The 17,207-nt window shown below is 40.0% G+C and overlaps 2 protein-coding genes across 4 annotated transcripts in view; one reads left to right on the top strand and one right to left on the bottom strand.

Annotated features, from left to right (window-relative positions):
- Positions 1–14,638, top strand: part of Prrx1 (paired related homeobox 1) — a 67,536-nt gene extending 52,898 nt beyond the window's left edge. For 2 of the 3 annotated variants that reach the window (XM_048421217.3, XM_087906344.1), the window contains 2 exons: positions 1,830–2,011; positions 11,338–14,638. In XM_048421217.3, coding sequence (XP_048277174.1) covers positions 1,830–2,011; positions 11,338–11,476 — 321 coding nt within the window. In that variant the 3' untranslated portion in view covers positions 11,477–14,638. Of the gene's footprint in view, positions 1–1,829; positions 2,012–5,608; positions 5,681–11,337 lie in introns of all 3 variants that reach the window. The other variant, XM_048421218.3, reaches the window with a different exon arrangement.
- Positions 1–17,207, bottom strand: part of LOC125391771 (uncharacterized) — a 252,517-nt gene that overhangs the window by 37,528 nt on the left and 197,782 nt on the right. The gene's annotated exons all lie outside the window — the stretch shown is intronic.

The following is a 17,207-nucleotide window of genomic DNA, read 5'->3' on the forward strand; positions in this document are numbered from 1 at the left end:
CACTTCCATTGTGGGGGGTAATAGTTACATGATAAATGCCACCCCCTAGAGTGGTTTGTTCCAACATACTGTCATACTTTCTATAACTTGACTAAAATATTTGTTTTGCATTATTTCAGATGCACTTCCACATCCTCCTTTAATAAATTTTGGGATGCTTGAAAGCAGTCCTCTTCATCTCTTTCTTCCCAGTATTGGGTACAAGGCCTGCACTCCAGGAAGCACTCCATACAGAGTCCTTAAATAAATATCAATGAATGAATAAAATTCTATTGCCGAATATGAGAATTGTATGGTCATGGGTTAGATATCCTTAAGTAAAAAGATCAGTCAGTTATTATTTGTGTGACCTTCAGGATTGAAATCTCACTGGACATGTTCCTTAACTTTAAAGTAGCAACGATAAAACCCAACATGGAGAACTGCCATGCTAAGTAGAAACAGTGTAGTAGGTCCCATGTAAGTTACTAATTCTGGCAGCATTTTAATAAGCGATGCATTTATCATTAGCTATTGCAGAAGTTGTCAGGGTCACCCACATTCCTTGATGTGACATGAAGGGCCTGCTTATTGGGGTTTATGTCCTGCCCAGTTCCCATAGCCAGTAAGCCCCAAAAGAAAATCACACAGAGATCTTCATAAGACTATAAATTGATTGACCCATTAGCTCAGGCTTCTTATTAGCTCTTGTAGCTTATATTAACCCATTATTCTTATCTATGTTAGCCACATGACTCAGTACTTTTTCAGCGGGGCAGGTCACATCTTGCTTCTTAGGTGATTGAGACAGGACTGGGGAGGAATGGGCTTCCTCATTCCCGGCATTCTCCTTTTCTCATTGCCCCACCTTTACTTCCTGTCTGGTTGTTGCACCTATATTTCCTGCCTGGCCAATCAGCATTTATTTAAAACATGATTGACAGAATATGGACAATTCTCCTGCACCACTGATGTACAAATAAAAGTCCTCCCATTGAATTCTCAGGGCTAGTGCCTGTGTTTTGCTGCTGGGAGTTTCCTTATAGAATGTAAATAGGTTTTTCCTGTCTGGTTCAATATATTAGAAGTGCTAGAACCTTATAGCCAGGAGTCAGTGTACAAATCACCCTTGAAGGGAGAGGGGCACCCCAGAACATCTGTCCTCCATTAGTCTTGGTCTCTGGAGTCACCATTTGATTGGGCTCCCATAAGAATTGCCAATTTATTGAGCACCCTTTAGTGCTTCTTTCTCTTCTCTTGCAGCCTCACTCTCTGATTGTTTTTCCTTCACTTCTTATATGAATGATTTTCCTCTTAATCCTTGCCCGAAGGTGAGGGGAGATAAAGGGTTTTCCTTAAATTATAAACACAATGAAGGCAGATGAAAAATTCTATTTTGAAGAATTTTAAAAATGCCCTTAGAAAAAGTCATTGTATCCATTTCCAGCATCTACTGAAATCCTTGTTTTATTGATCATAATTAGAGCAGGGTTTAGAGCTTACATTTTGTGGTCTTGTCTATTATTCATAGATCCCATCTCTGGATTGCTAATTACCAGAAGTATTTCATGGTCCTACAGTGAGAGGCACTAAAATGGGGTTTTATCCATGCTAAGCTCTACCCCTGAAGTGCGCCGCAGACAGAGGTTTAACTCCGAATCACACAACTCACAGGGAGGATTACACTGCAGTATTTCTGTTACTTTAGGAAAGGTTCCAGACCCATCCTGTATCTTTCTTGGGATGGCATTACGTAGCAAAAATCAGCCAAAATCACACTCATGTAACTTATTTGTCTTTGTTCTTCCTCTCCCTCCTTGTATCTTTCTCCCCTCCCAACCATCTTCCAGGTGTGGTTTCAGAACCGAAGGGCCAAGTTCCGCCGGAATGAAAGAGCCATGCTGGCCAATAAAAACGCTTCCCTCCTCAAGTCCTACTCAGGAGATGTGACCGCGGTGGAGCAGCCCATCGTACCTCGCCCTGCTCCTAGACCCACCGATTATCTCTCCTGGGGGACAGCCTCTCCGTACAGGTGAATGACTGGCCCATTCTCCCTTGCTCCAATTCCACATGTTTCTCAGTCATCCACCACTCTCAAGGCTGCCTTGGCAGCCAGCTGACATTCCTTAATGGGTTAACCTCTTCAGAGACATTCAACTTGCTGGCATCCCTACATTTTTACAGGACATTGCTAGTTGCCCCAGGAGCAGGGTGTGGGGCAGAAGAGAGAGGGGCAGTCATCAGCAATCTCCTTTTGGACTCAGGAATTCTTGCCAAGGTTGCAAAGCTGGGAAAGAATACAAAAGAACAGATCCTTTGTAAACCGCATCCAGTGCCCCTCTTGGAATCATTCTGGAACAAAATTAATCAGTTTAAGAAACATTTGCTGTATTATGGCCACACAAGGAATCAATATCTAATGTTCCAAGTGTAGGACTAAAGGCAGTCCACAATAAAACTGATTTTGAGTTAAAAGGAAAGGAAGGACGGGGGGAGGGACAGAGGGAGGGACAGAAGGAGGGATGGAGAAGAGGGAGGAGAGGGACCCTAGTTCTTTGTTAGTGGGTAAGGCTTTCTTACCATCCACAAATGCCTTCCTATTCTATTTGTTATTCGTATATATTCCACTGTTTAGTCGGTTTTCTCCCTCTCATGATATGGCTCTCTCTCTCTCTCTTTCTCTCTCTCTCATGCTTTAAATAAGAAAAAAAAGAATACACTAAGCTTTTATAAGAAAAGCTTTATTTTAAAAAGAAATTGTTTGAAGTAGAAAATAAGAGAGGACCGTTTCAGTGTCTGTTTGGAGCGTGCTGGTCAGAAAGCATAGGCTGACACAGTCACACCTAGGGTTCCTATCCTTAGCATATGATCAGGCTTACGGGAGACACCACCAGGTCAAGGCTGTATATTTTGTCTGGCCGATGTCTATGGAACTATGCACACGTTTGTTTTTCGATTAAATGATACTTGTTTATCTTTTTATTCTTAAAGCTAATTCTTGACTTAAGAAGGGGTTTGAAACTGGTTACAGGAGATGGGGCCCAGCTAAAGATGTGAAATGCACAGTTGGGAAACCTTAGTACTTTTTCACAGTTGGTAGATGTCTTTAAATCCCAAAGCCTTACCTAAATGGTCTTTCCAGTTCAAATAATTTCTTCAGAAAAATGCTATAAAAGTATTTGCGATTTTGGGACATTTATTAGCCTGAAGTAGCTCTGATCTCAATGATAAATATCCCATGTCTAGAAGAATAAGAGGGCATTTTCCTGTCCTGGGTCTTCACCGCCCCCACCCTGACTGACTTTGAAAGGTCAGCCGTGTCTATGCTTCTTACTTAAAATTTAGATGCTTCTCCCATGGAACTTACTAAAAACACATTTTTAAGATTGTTTAAATATTCTTTAATATTTTAAATAAATGGAAGGCCTATTCTCTCTACAACTACCGATAGTCTACAGATTCAGCAAGCGGCTTGGAATCTGGGTTAAGTTCGGGGTCTGCTGCATTGAGATCTCTGGTTTGAATTTGGTTGAAACCAGGAAGCATTGTTCCTCTTTCTGCCTATGTCTTCCTTGGGATTTTTTATCCCCAGCATTCAAAAATCCACATGGCTGCCATGTGGTCCCTTCCCATGGAGCTGAACACAGCATACTACACAGAAGAAATCCGTCCTGAACTAGCATCACGTTAGACCAAAGAGAGACAAGACCCAGTATCTGTATCCAACACAAAGCTAGGAACATGGCAATTTGTGTGTGCCTTTTGGGAAATGTTCTATTTTAGTTGAAAAGTTATAGAAATTCTAACTACATTTCCAAAATCCACCCGTAATTTCAACATCTTGACATAATCAGTTAGTTTATTTTATGACTAGAATTCAATATTTTATATAGGGATAATCTTAGTGTACATATTTTTGTATCATGCTCTTTTTGACTTAAGACTGTATAACCTAGTTCCTCTTACTCATTCATGGTATTGCATTTATTTCTCTACATATAGTGTTTGTAAAAAAAAAAACTAAGTGAAGTGATGCAGAAGCTGATTGTTCATATTTTCTGTGAAGAATAAATTAATATCCATTATAAGTAGAAAAGCAAAGGTTTAAGGCAACAGTTTCTTGAATGATATGTTTCTTTGACTTAATGTTGACTGAAGTGTTTATAATTTTGTTAATTTCTGAAAGTAGCAAAGGCTATTCTGTTACTTGAGGATTTTTGACTATGTTTAGAATCAAATATATTACGATTTTACATTTTGAACCTTGCTAGGAAACATAATTGTTCTTAAGAAAATATAAAAGAAAAACAAATGGTGGAAAGCAAAGGAAATGATAGTTGTTGTTGCTATTGGTACCTTTATGTCAAGCTAGTTGCCTAACATGTGATCCTCATTAAAAGGCGTTTTCTCTTGGTTAACCTTTAGCCCACTCCTGTGTGATAGCTCTGTCCTTGCCTTGGTACAAATCAAGAGGAAACCGAACACCTCCCTAGTTTTAAGTCTTCAGTAAGAAGAGTTAGAACAGTGCTTCTGAACCATGTTTCTGTCCAGCACACAGGGATGCCTGGGCAGTCTATTCTATTCAAATTTCACATGCATTGTATTGGAAGTGCTACAAAATGTAAGACTGGAAAACCATCTCAATGCTCTCTCTTGGTTCATGACTCTTTCTTGATCGGCAAAGCATGCCTGCAGTTGGGGTCTCTATCTGGGATGTGTCCATCCCAGTGGGGTGGTCTATGTGGTTAGATCATGAAACACAGGGACAGTGAGTAGAGAGAACGGTTTTCTGACTCCCACAGCTCATCTCTGGAAGAAGAACAGAAAACCAAGTCATAGAAACAGCTATTTGCCTACAATCAGAATCACAGGCTGGAAAGTAACCAAACCCCTTCCCCCTGTTTTTGCTGATATCTTTACTATTGAGTATAAAGATCATATAACGTATCATTTGGACTGGGAAGGTTTTTTGAATATTAATAGCTACATTAGGACAAAGGGTATAAACCAGGATTGTCCCTGGCAAACAAGGACATTAGGTCCACTCTAATTATAGCTCAGCATGACCTCACTCATTCTCTTGAGTATACTAGCTGATGAGGTCAGACAGGCAACAGAGGTACCAGAGGGAGCAAAGGATTTCCTAACATGGAGACTACTTTCCTGGTAGAAGTTGTCATTTATTTACCTGGAGCTCACTGAAGCAAGCTTGTCTTTGGGACATAAACCCACTTCTTAGCAAAGAATTATTTTCATTAAGCAAATTATGAGAATGGAAATGCACACACGCACAAAAATCATCAAGACTCGCTAACCTTACAGTGTCATGCCTCTTGGGTAGCAAAAACCAACCAAATCCTATGCAATTCTTTGAAACGAAGTAGCCTAGAAACCCTTCCCCAGACACCTTTGTTCCTCTGAGAGGTAGCTTGTGAAGGGCTTGGCTCTGTAGTACTGGTCCGTAGTGCCCTTTACAGAGGGCGGGCTGGACTTGAACCTAGCGGCAAGGGAAAAAAAGGCCGATGACTCTTGTACAGTGTCCCTCCCCTCGGTTGTCTTGGTCATGGTGCTGCTGACATCTGCTCAACGCATTTGGCTCATTTCTCCCCTTTCACACTTTCAAAAATAGATCCTCGTCCCTCCCAAGATGTTGTTTACACGAGGGGCTTCATAACGGATTCTAACGGAAGACACTGAAAAGGTAACTTGTCAGATGGGCACGAGGGTGGCTTCTTGGGGTAGAGCTTAAGGGGGAATTAGTTTATTTTTTTTCTAAAAAAAAAACACTGGGGGCTTATGTCTTAGAAATATGAACAGTGGAGCTTCCCCAAGTGGGAAATTAGGAGACAGAACTATAAGAAAGCATGCCCTCTAAGGGAGCGTGACAGTTTAGAGCTATGGTTAAGTTCCGGGATCAGTGCCTGTGAAGACCCTAATTCAGTAAGTCTAGAGTGGGGCGGGATGCTACAACTCTCCGTTGTTCCGCTCTAAAGTAATTCCCATGATGGTCATATTTGACAGACTTTGATGAGGGAGGCTTTAGTTACCCAGAGTATGAGCCAAGGGTCAGACTACATTACTGTCCTGCTTCTGGCCAATGCCGTGGCTGATTTATTATGTAACTTCATATTAAAAACTTGAACTAGACAAAATTTTCCTATTGTCTGTCTCACAAGGGAGTTGAGAATCTAGGAATACACAATATGGCATATTCAATATTGGAAAAGGGAAGCGCAGAAGTTCTGGAGGAGGTAGGAAGGTGTTGCTAGAAAGAGAAGTTGAACACTGCAGAAGGATCACAGAATGTACAATGGAAATTAAAGCCTTACCAATGAAATGTGGTCCCTCGTGTCCAATTGGAGAAACCGAGAATGTATTTTAAAACTCAACTTCCAAATTTTGAACAGAATCAGGAAATGGGGATTTCAGTTACATAGGGGCAACTCTGAAGGAGAAAGGGGATCTTACTTTAGAAGTGAGTTTCCCTAGGGAAACTGAAAGTTACTTTTCCTATATGAAAAACTTACACTGTTCTTGCCTTCGCAAAAGAACAAGCCAAGAGAGAGAGTCTCCAACCTCTGTATTTCAGGGTTCAGAAAACTACAAACTGGAGCTTGTGAAAGACAGTCTAGAGTGGGTGGAAAGCTGGATGTGAAGGACCATTCATGTGGTTCTTAGACTGTCATAATCATCGCTTAGGGTGACGTTTTGAGCAGTTTGTCATCCTTTATTCAAAAAGACTGACCAGAGATAGCATTAAAGATCAAGCCAAGCATTAAAGTTTCTCCTCAATTGTCTGGTGACTGATAGGACTGACACTGTGGGTGATTAGACGTCAAATCCTTCAGAGCATTTGCTAGACGTCCTTGGTAGTGGCCATTATTTTCACTCAGTCTTCCTTAAAATCCATCTTTCAGAGCAAGTAGAAATGGTCCTAAGAGAACTGTCTCCAGAGGAAACAATTATCTAACCTTGCTAGTGGGGTTAGCCTGCTGCTGGGTTGCATCTGCTTGGAATCTCCAAATAAGGAAGAGGAAAGCCTCATGCGTCCCAAAATGTGTCAGCACTGTGAAGTCCCAGTGCAGACTTGATGAGTCAGCAGATGGAAGACAAGCATTTCTTTCTCATTCCTAAGGTCTCCATGGGCTGCATTTGGCAGCGCAGTTTCTTGGTAACAGATACAAGAAACTCTGTTAAAACTTCATCAGAAATGGTACATTAGCCAACCTTTTCAAATTCTGTCCAGAACTCTAAACTCCTATGTGCTCTCTGCATATGAGCATGAGAGATTCTTACCCAACAGGAGACTGGGAACTTGGATGTCTGTCAGTTGACCGAGTTCTTGGTGGTTGTCCTGTGTTTAACTGATACACCTCCCTGAGTTCCTGTCTTTTGTTTTGTTTGTTTTTTATTTTTGTTTTTGTTAATTCCAGGAAGTTTCATTCTCTGTAGGAACAGGAGGTAATTTTACATGGACTGGATGTCCCATTCATTGATTGAAATCAATTAACTACTTTAGCTGGTGCCTTTCTGGTGGGAAGATATTTAAGTGCTCTCTCTCTCTCTCTCTCTACCTAAAGTAGGGTTTTAAAAGTTTTCATGACATAGGAAACGGGTGGTCATGAACCATCTCTCAGATTGACAGCCATTCAGGGCTCTCCTGCATCTGCAGTCACTTAAGCAAGCAAGCCTTCCACCTTCCAATGCTTTGCTTAAAGCCCGACTAAGCAGCTCTTGGGACACTAGTAGTTAATTCTCTCTTTTCTGACTGATAACGAGCCTTGTTTTTCATGCATAAGTCAAAGCACTGCCCATTGTTTGCCGATAATGCACATTTTAGCTTGAGCTGTAAAAATAGACCCATGTCCAACACCAGAGTGAAATATATAAAGTATGACTGAAATTCTGATTTGTCGGATTATATATCATAGGTAATTGTTAAGAGGTAGAGTGGAGATGGTGTCTGTTCTTTATAGTCTACATATTCAACTAACAAATGCTGCAATACTAAGTTTGTTCAGGCTTTGAAAATTAGTGACTTTCTTAAGCATTTATCAGGCGAAACTGGCATCACCAAACTCCCCAAGGGAATGCAAATGTCATTCGTTAATATCAACTGCTTTCTCAACTTCTGGCCCTGTAACCTGAGGTACTTCATAGAATATAGCCACAGGATCACTGCTAGAATGTCACTCACACAGTTGCAGGACTACAGAATGCAAAAGGAGGCTGTTTTCTTCCGTGCCACTGCGGGCTGCCACTTGAATGCCATGGTGGGAATAGTCACTCTCTTGTGCAAGATACTATCCTAATTCGTATTCATTTGGTTTACGTGAGAAAGTGGATCAGTTCGTTTCATTGACTGTCAACCTACCTAAGAGAGAAACTCCAGACTTCTCAGAGATGTGTTACCATAGAGAGTACCCAGGCTAGAACATCAGATGAGATATAGATAGTAGACTATATAATAATTGCAGCCAAATGTTGTGATATAGCAAGATTGATACCAACACTATAGTAAACAGTGCAGAAAAATAGTAACAACAACTTCAGAAAATTAACACATGCTCCCCAAAGCTCCAGTCCCTTCTTCCATCGAGGAAATGGAGGAATGGAGGTACTTTCAGTTACCAAAGAAAAGGACAAGTAGGACTTTGTTGCCAGAGTCTCAAAGGATGGGTAACAGTTCTTGTAGAAACATGGGTCAAGTACATAAAAGCAAAATCATTCCATAACAACCTATAATTTACACTGGTCATTTTTTTTCTTGTGAAGTTTTAGCCTTGTATATCCAGAAGTCATTCAATTTAAAAAAGAACCTGTATTTAACAGATACCCTGTAATGCTAGTTTCTGCTCCATGTGTTTAAAACATTAATAACTGTAGACTGTCTTTAGGACTTGATATTTTCGCAGAAACATGGTTGAGAAAGGCTAATTGTATTTTGAATAATTCGTAATTTAGATACATCCCCCAAATCCAGCTATTATTTTTCTTAATTACTATTTTTGTTTTATTTTATTTTTTGTTTGGTTTGGTTTTTGTCGAGACAGGGTTTCTCTGTGTAGCCCTGGCTGTCCTGAATCTTGTTTTGTGACCAGGCTGGCCTCAAACTCAGATATCTACCTACCTCTGCCTTCCTAGTGCTGGGATTAGATGTATGCGCTACCACATCTAGCAACAACTAAATCTTTGAATGTTTGGTATATCCTGGAAATTTTTTGAACTATAAATTTTGGGTTTGCATTGATTTCTGGTAGGATATTAGATGGAAGAATGTAATTCATCTAGAAAGTGAATGATATCTATTTGACTTTTGTCCTGTCTCAGAGGATTGTTCTTGTCCTTTATGCCTTCATAATTTAAGCCTGCTTTACCTGAGAACTCTCCTGCCTCTTGAATGAACAATGATAAAATAGTCTATTTTGTTAATCTTTTCATTAATGTAATTTCTTTACTATGAAAAGATGTCTTTATAGATCTAGGGATATGCAATGATTATGCCCTCTTATGCCACACCCTTCTGACTCTTTCCTTCCATTAAGATAACAAATTTTACAGAAAGGATGAGTTCTCAAGAATAAATGAATTCTTTCTAGAGAACATTGTAGCAGGGTGATAGATGTTAGGATCATGGAACATAGATCTGTTTGATCATTTTATATCTAGCTATGGCTTTTTTATCCAGAAAACAGTTTATTGGGCACCAAATATGTGCTGGATGTGGTATCAGGCTCTGCTTGAAGACAGTGATGATGAAAGCAGATTGAGTGGCCTATGCAGCTTGTAGATGACAGTGATAGGTACTAAATAGGTAATTAATCACGCATGAAATAAGCAAGTAAAGCAAAAATGCAGGGTGCTACAGGAGAGCCCAGCCTTGTCTGGGTAGGGAGACTTAGGACCATCTACCCAGAAATGGTCAGTAAGAGGGAAAGCTAGAAAAATGGAATGTAAGAGTGCAGAATTCTTTTTGTAATCCTGAATCTTCTCCACTTTGCCGTAATGCAGACTATTCTGACTTATACCCATGAAATAAACTTTTAAAAGATTTGCTTTATAGAATGAGTAAGTGATCTAAAACTCAGTATATTTCTTTAGCTCATTTTTTTTCCTTGGCAAATGTTAGAATTTGTGGTGAAATAGACTGCTATGAGTCTTTATCTCTGTGCTGTCCCAGATAAATACCAACGATCGAGTCCCTCTAGCTTTAGTTTTCCTTCCTTCTGATCTTGTCATCTCATCCCAGAACTGCAAAGTCCTGTATGGCTGGCAAAATTTCCCTGGAATGCAGGTGGCAGAAAAGCACATGTCATTCCATTTGTGAATCTCATCTCAGCTCTCTGTTGAAAGGGATTTCACTCATCTTAGAAACAGCTAGCAGCATTCTTCTTAGTCCAGAAAGCCTCACGTTAACTATTTCACACAGAGAAAGAGATCATTTGCATCCACATCGAAACACTATTTTCTTTTCCTTTAAAAGAGATCTGCAGATGCAATGAATAGACACCCACCAATGACGAGTTCTTGCCTAGGTCTTAATTATGGTCTATGGCACTCAAAACCAGTGTCATGCTTCTCTCAACAACATAGACAGTGAGGAACAGCGACATCTGAGCCAGAAAATGGTAAAACTACAACTTGGGAAGTTTATTTTGAAATTTTAAGCATTTACAAAGGAACTCACCCAAAAGGTGGTGTGTGGTAGTCAAATATTTTTATAAAGTTATAAGAGTCAAGACCCATTGATAGTAAAGTCTTGATTCAGCCATGTTTGTTACTATTGCCCAGTGAATCACAATGCCAGAGGAGTAGTGTTGTTGGGTTGTTTAACCGATTCTACAAGCACATCATTTCTTATGGTGTTATTGATTCTCCCAAATGCATTGAAATGGAGGCCTGTTCCCTAGAGTGAAGAAACAGAATTCTTTTGGTCTAGTGTCGCTTGCTGGTCCCCTTCACTCATGCCACAGGCTGTTTGGGATAGGTAGGAAAGCTTACACTCTGTTTAAGTAGCGGATCAAACGGCTGCTATTTGACTTGAGCAGAATCTCCTCTTCCCTCAGAAATAGATCATTACTCACTGTGTCCAACGCAGCAAATACCTCTCCCTACCCTGTCTCATTCTCCTCTGCTTCCCCAATGCCCTGTAAAAGATGTCCACCTTTCTCCAAGGACCTTAGGCTAATTGAAAGCTGGGGCTGTAAAATATCCCAGAGGTCCTCTGCCCACCCTAATGCCCTGCCCGCCCCTGTCCTGAGAGTTTATCCACCCAGGGCATGGTCTTGCGGCTCTGCAGGAAACTAATTATGAAACTAATGCCTGTTGTTCTCCCTGCTCTCTCCTTTGTCCCTACAGCGCCATGGCTACTTATTCTGCCACATGTGCCAACAATAGCCCTGCACAGGGCATCAACATGGCCAACAGCATTGCCAACCTGAGACTGAAGGCCAAGGAATATAGTTTACAGAGGAACCAGGTGCCAACAGTCAACTGAGGAAAAAAAAATATTAAACAGGCCTAAGAAGAAATCAAAAACCATAAGAAACCTATCCTGTTCTGTCATTTCTTCATCTGCTGGAAAAAAATAAAAGCAAACAAACAATCAAAGCCAGGACTAAAATATTGGGACCATGGCGGAGCAAAGCAGGAGAGGAACAAAATGAAAATTAGTTACCAGTGGTTCCTTCTTCCTCTCGGATACCATCACCATTTGTTTCTGTGTGTGTTTATTTTGTTTTCCTTCTATCCGTGCTTTGCTAATTATACTCCGGGCTTCTTCAGTTAGGCTTCTTCAGTCCACCCATCCCTATAATTGTATGAAAATAAAATATTCTGCAGCAGCCAAAGAAAGACACATATCTATGTATATGTGTGTGAAGGGTTACTTCTCAGTAGCCAGTTTGACCTCAGTGCCTTACTCTGCTTCCTTCTATGCCTCTCTAGGAGACTTTGAAAATCCAAAGTATATCTGAAGAATCAGTATTGTTGTCTCGATGTCTTTTGGTCATGGTAAGGTTTTTCTATCAGTTTCAGGAAAAGGAAATGTACACATGTTCTTGTGTCTGACCTGTCTGATCGATGTGGTTAGCCGTGTCTGGTGAATTCTAAGCTCTAAGATCTAGAGCTAATCTGTGGATTCAAGCTCTAAGTTCTAGATTACAGCGTCACCATCAACACCGTCCTTCATCTGAACCACACAATAAACCATCCTAAGTTAAAGATATTTGTTATTTTTGAACAATTGCTCTCACTCGCTCTATTTTAGCTTTAGAGATAGAGAGAAATTTTTGTAGGAAATTTTGGAGAATTTTTTTTAAGGAAAACAAATACTGAATTGTGAAAGGCATAGCCTTTATCTCTTTGGTGCCTTAGGGGTGGTCAGATGCACATATATTCTGTGTATATTTATATATATATATATTTTATATAAAATATTGCAAGCTTGAGTTTGCAGTTTCTCAAACACTACAAAAGCCAACTTTACACCGTCACCGCTATCCTTATCAACACAGTAATGATACATTAATGTGGCCTCTTGCTGTTTCCTATACTCTACACAAAATTCTCACTGAGGTCAGAGAGCAGTTTGCTAGGAAAGTGTCTGAGAACAGTTACCTTGCTCCCATCCGGGCTTCAATGGGATTCAGAACTATTTGACGATATAAGAATGATTTTGAGTTTGGAACCTGAGCTCAGTTGGAAATTCTATATCATTTGACATATCATGGAAAATATACCCAGAAAGGAGGAGGGATAGTTAGCTATCTGCTCTTTCTCCTCGCCACAGAAACATGAAAGACAAGTAGCATGTTTTAGAGAAGTGCTTAAAGCTTTCTCTAAATTCTTTCCCCTCCCAAAATTCAGGACAATTATACTTTTACGTTTCAGTATTTTTGAAATGAGGTTTAGTATGTAGGGTGGGAGGCAGGCAGGGCAGGTATTTCTTTGTTTCTCTTTGTTCCTGGTTATGCTTTGTCAACTTTCCTGATGGACTTGACCAAACCATGTTACCATGCTGTGTCTAGTTTACCTGTTTATAAAATGGGTTTAACAGTTCTTACGTACCTCACGGGTATGTTGCAAGGCTATGTTTGTTTGCTCGCCCTCCCTCCCTCCCTCCCTTCCTCCCTCCCTCCCTCCCTAGCTTGCTTGCTTGCTTGTTCTTTGTTTGTTCAGCACTTTGTAGCCATGGGAGGAAAGGGACTTTAAGAGCATACAATGTTCATGGATTAAAATAGTATCTGGAAGCTTTGTTTTCTAGCAAGAAATGATATCTGGCTGTACATACATATAGCCCTGTATTTGGAAATGATAAATAGGTTTATATTTTCAGATTTCTCAACAATCACATAATTTGACCAAAGAATAATTTAAGGCACAAAGTATAGAAATATTTTTTAACTTATATTCGCATCAACAGCTTAGTTCTAATAACCATAGCTCTCAGTGAATAAAATGCTTCAGATTGATCTTGGCCAAATATATCAACTTTGTAATATGAGTGACAGGCAAAGTATTTGGGGCATAAGATGCACTTTGAGCTCGTGTTTGTATTTCCCTTGGCATATCTGAGTTAATAGTGACATACTTTCAGTCTAACAACCACTGCTCTAAAACAATACTTGGAGTGATTTTGTACTTTGTTTAATAATAAGGAGGAAGACCATTTTGTGTACTTTGATCTCATGAAGTGAATCCTTTTCAATAACTACAATTAAACATTTCATTTAGAATAGTTCATGTGGTCTGGCTGAACACACATTACTTGTTTTTAAGGAGTCTTTCTATTCACGTATTCATCCCATTGATTGCTGTGTACATCCTTACTGTAAAAACTTCCTTTGATTTGAAAAGTGAGTACAAGTCCAATAGACTGATAAACTTTGGGGATTTAGAGTTTGCAGAGAAAAGCTAAAAGATTTGGATTATAGGCAAGGAACAGAAATTAGAAGTGAGAAGGTTTTGCTAAGGAGGGCAGAATCTTGGCAGAGAGTCATATAAGAAAGATAAAATCATTTGACACCTTTATCCTGACTTCATTTCCAGGGGCCATCAGAAGAGCTTGATCCCATAAACTCAAAGGAGAAAGAGGGAGGCTCTATCTGATGGTTCAAATCAGCCATTTCTAGGAATTTCTTAGATTAATCTATGCTAGTCAGTCACAGGAAAGCCTGTTGCTGGTGGACCTACACCATGACATTTTTATCTGAGCACTTATCTAGATATATCCCTGAAACACTAGCACAATTTTGTTCATTTATGATCCACTTTTTAAATGGACATATGTTTAACAGGTGATTCGGAGGATTAGATTTCTAGCCTGTAAGTCAGTTGCCAGAGGAGTGTCTCAGTGTCACAGACTCTAGGCAAACAGCTGTAGCGCTCCATCAATATACCCAGATAAGGCATGGAACTATCACTGTCCACAATCCCTTCCCAAACAAGGGGCTAATTAGTAGAGTACTTGGCAAGTTAAAGTAAACCAGAAGTAATGACCTACTTAAATGACATATGGTAATAAAGATCTCATAAGAAATGTAATATGTAAATTATATCTTGCTTTATGATGTAAAATATACATTGTTTGTGCTAGAATAGAAATGATTTCTTTTCAATAAAATGAAAGACGGATACTACAATGCCTTTTGTTATAATACACTGGACTCGGTGATTGTTTTACTTTGAACATCGAAACTGCACAACCGCTTAGACTCAAGACGACACTGAAGAAAGTGAAGGTAAGAATGGTTTATAAGCTAGAGAACTTTGCATCAAAGTACGATATTATATCCTATCAAAGGAAAATAATCTATTATACTTCAAAAGCAAAAATAGTAGTGGGAGAAAGAAGGAATATCTGTAAGCACAGTGGAAGAAGAGGGCGGGACTTCTGATGGAAATTTAGCAGTTCTACCAAAGCCTTTAGCATCCACAGTACTACCCACGATACGGCAAGCATTCTTCATACAGGGCACAAGCTTTTATTTAATAATATCAAAAGGAAGCATTTTAAGCAATCGTTGTGCCCTGTGTGGATATGTGGCAATAAGGAATTAAACACACACACACACACACACATTGTGAGGAATATATTTTTTTCCTTACCATTTAAAATCTGGTCAAAAAGCAAACAGAATAAACAAGTTTATACTGCAATTCGAAACACCTGTTAACAGTTGTTAGAGAAACAGAGTGCATAGAATGATTTCAGAAGAAGAAAGAAAACGTTGAGCTAGAGTAGGACAAGAGGAGAGAGGAAGGAGAGGTGGCAATGGGAGACAGGAAGGAACGAGACAGCCAGGCAGCCAGGCAGCCTTGAGAAATCTGGGCCCAGGAAAAATGGGAAGATGGGGAATTTATTTTTAAATGAAGTAGAGAAAAACACTGAAATTTAACTTTCAAACAAGAGACATGAACTCCACGGGAGGCCATGGAGACCCAGAGAAAGGTTTTAAGCAAGGATGGCTTATAAGCAAGAGAAGAAAATGGTCCCCACACTTGCCATTTTGGCAGAACACTTCTTACAAAAGGGCAAAGATGTACTAGAGCAGAGCAAGCACTGGAGGAAAGAGGTGGCATATGGGGATGAGGAGAGTCTTCCGAGGAAAGAATCCACAGTACTGCCTAGCAAGAAGAGAAGAGAGGTGAAGGCGACAGAACCCTTGTGACTCAGAGAGTACATCACTGATACCCTCATCAAAATCAACAACCACTCTGTCCCTGGGAAGGATGATGCAGTCTCAGATCTACTGTGGAGGCTGCCACCTCCAAATGGAAGCTTCTGGTAAGTAAGGGCATGAAAAGTCAGGCTGAGTATCAAGCTCGGGGGCATAGACTAAAGTTTAAAATGACAATTTGGGATGCAAATATGATTGTGCTTTTCAAGAAGAAAAACCACCCTGTAACACAGGAATGACTTTAATAACTGGCTTTTGGAAGTAGTTTCAACACAGGAATAAGTATTGTGCCTTGAAGAACAGCTACAGCCAGGAAAAGGGCTATGGGGAGGGCTCCTTCTAAGACTCTGAGAATCAAGATCCTGTTTATTATCTCAGAGTTAAAGCAAAGCGTGTTTGAGTCCTTGACCATCAGGAAAACACATTAAAAACTACGTGGAGGTGCCATCTCCTCCCAGCAACAAGAAAACAAGCGGCAGTTTCTGACGAGAACCCTTGGTGGGGAGGGTGGGAATCAGCATCGAGGTTCCTTATAACACTAAAGAGAGAACTTCTATATCAACTCGAAATGTGTGATTTACAGTGAGCAAGATAGGGAATCAGCCCGGATGCTCACCAATAGGAGAATGAATTTAAAAAAATGTGATACGTGGCTGGGCAGTAGTGACACACGTCTTTAATTCCGGCACTCGGGAGGCAGAGGCAGGTGGATCTCTGTGAGTTCAAGGCCAGTCTTGTCTAGAAAGCAAGTTTCAGGACAGGCTTCAAAGCTACACAGAGAAACCCTGTCTCGAAAAACAAAACAACAAAAAAATAAGTGATCTGTGCCTACTAGAATTTTACTCTTCTATAACAAAGGGTGAAATTATGTTATTTGCAGGAAACTAGGTGGAGCTGATGACCATTTTAAACTAAATAATATTGTGTGTGTGTGTGTGTGTGTTGTGTATGTGTGGTGTGTGTGTGAGTGTGTGTGTGTGTGTGTGTGTGTGTGTGTGTGTGTCACCGTTCTAGAGATGGTAGAACCTGGGAGAAAGGAGCCCATGAAGGAGGTGGACTAAAGTATCATGCAATAGTCAACTTTATTCAGCGCCCCGGACAGTTTATACTCCGAAGGTTAAGAAAGGTCATATGGGTGAAGTTCTCATGAGTTCAAGCTGTACCCAGTCACAAGGACAAGCTGCAATTAGTAAAATCATGGTTTTTTTTCCATAGATGCATAGAAAGGATCACTTCAACATTTAACTGAGTAGCAGCAGCAAGCAATAATGAGTAATCTAAAGTAAGCTCACTCCTAGCCACTTCACCTGGGAGGAACATGAAAACATATTCCAAGAACAATTCTGTGTTTCGAAGAAACCGAGGTCACAAGACTCTTGTTTTCTTGAGTGCTCTCACAAGAACTCAGAATTCTCACATGGCTTCATCCCAGGACCATTCTTTCACAATATGGAATCTATTTTTTTCTATAAAAACAATATAGGATATATAATTGATGTGTATTTATGCCTATCTTGGTGAATTTGCTTATATGTTCATTTTGATATT

This window comes from Myodes glareolus, chromosome 5 (assembly GCF_982192425.1).
Source record: "Myodes glareolus chromosome 5, mMyoGla1.1, whole genome shotgun sequence".
In the NCBI taxonomy this organism is placed as follows: Eukaryota; Metazoa; Chordata; class Mammalia; order Rodentia; family Cricetidae; genus Myodes; species Myodes glareolus.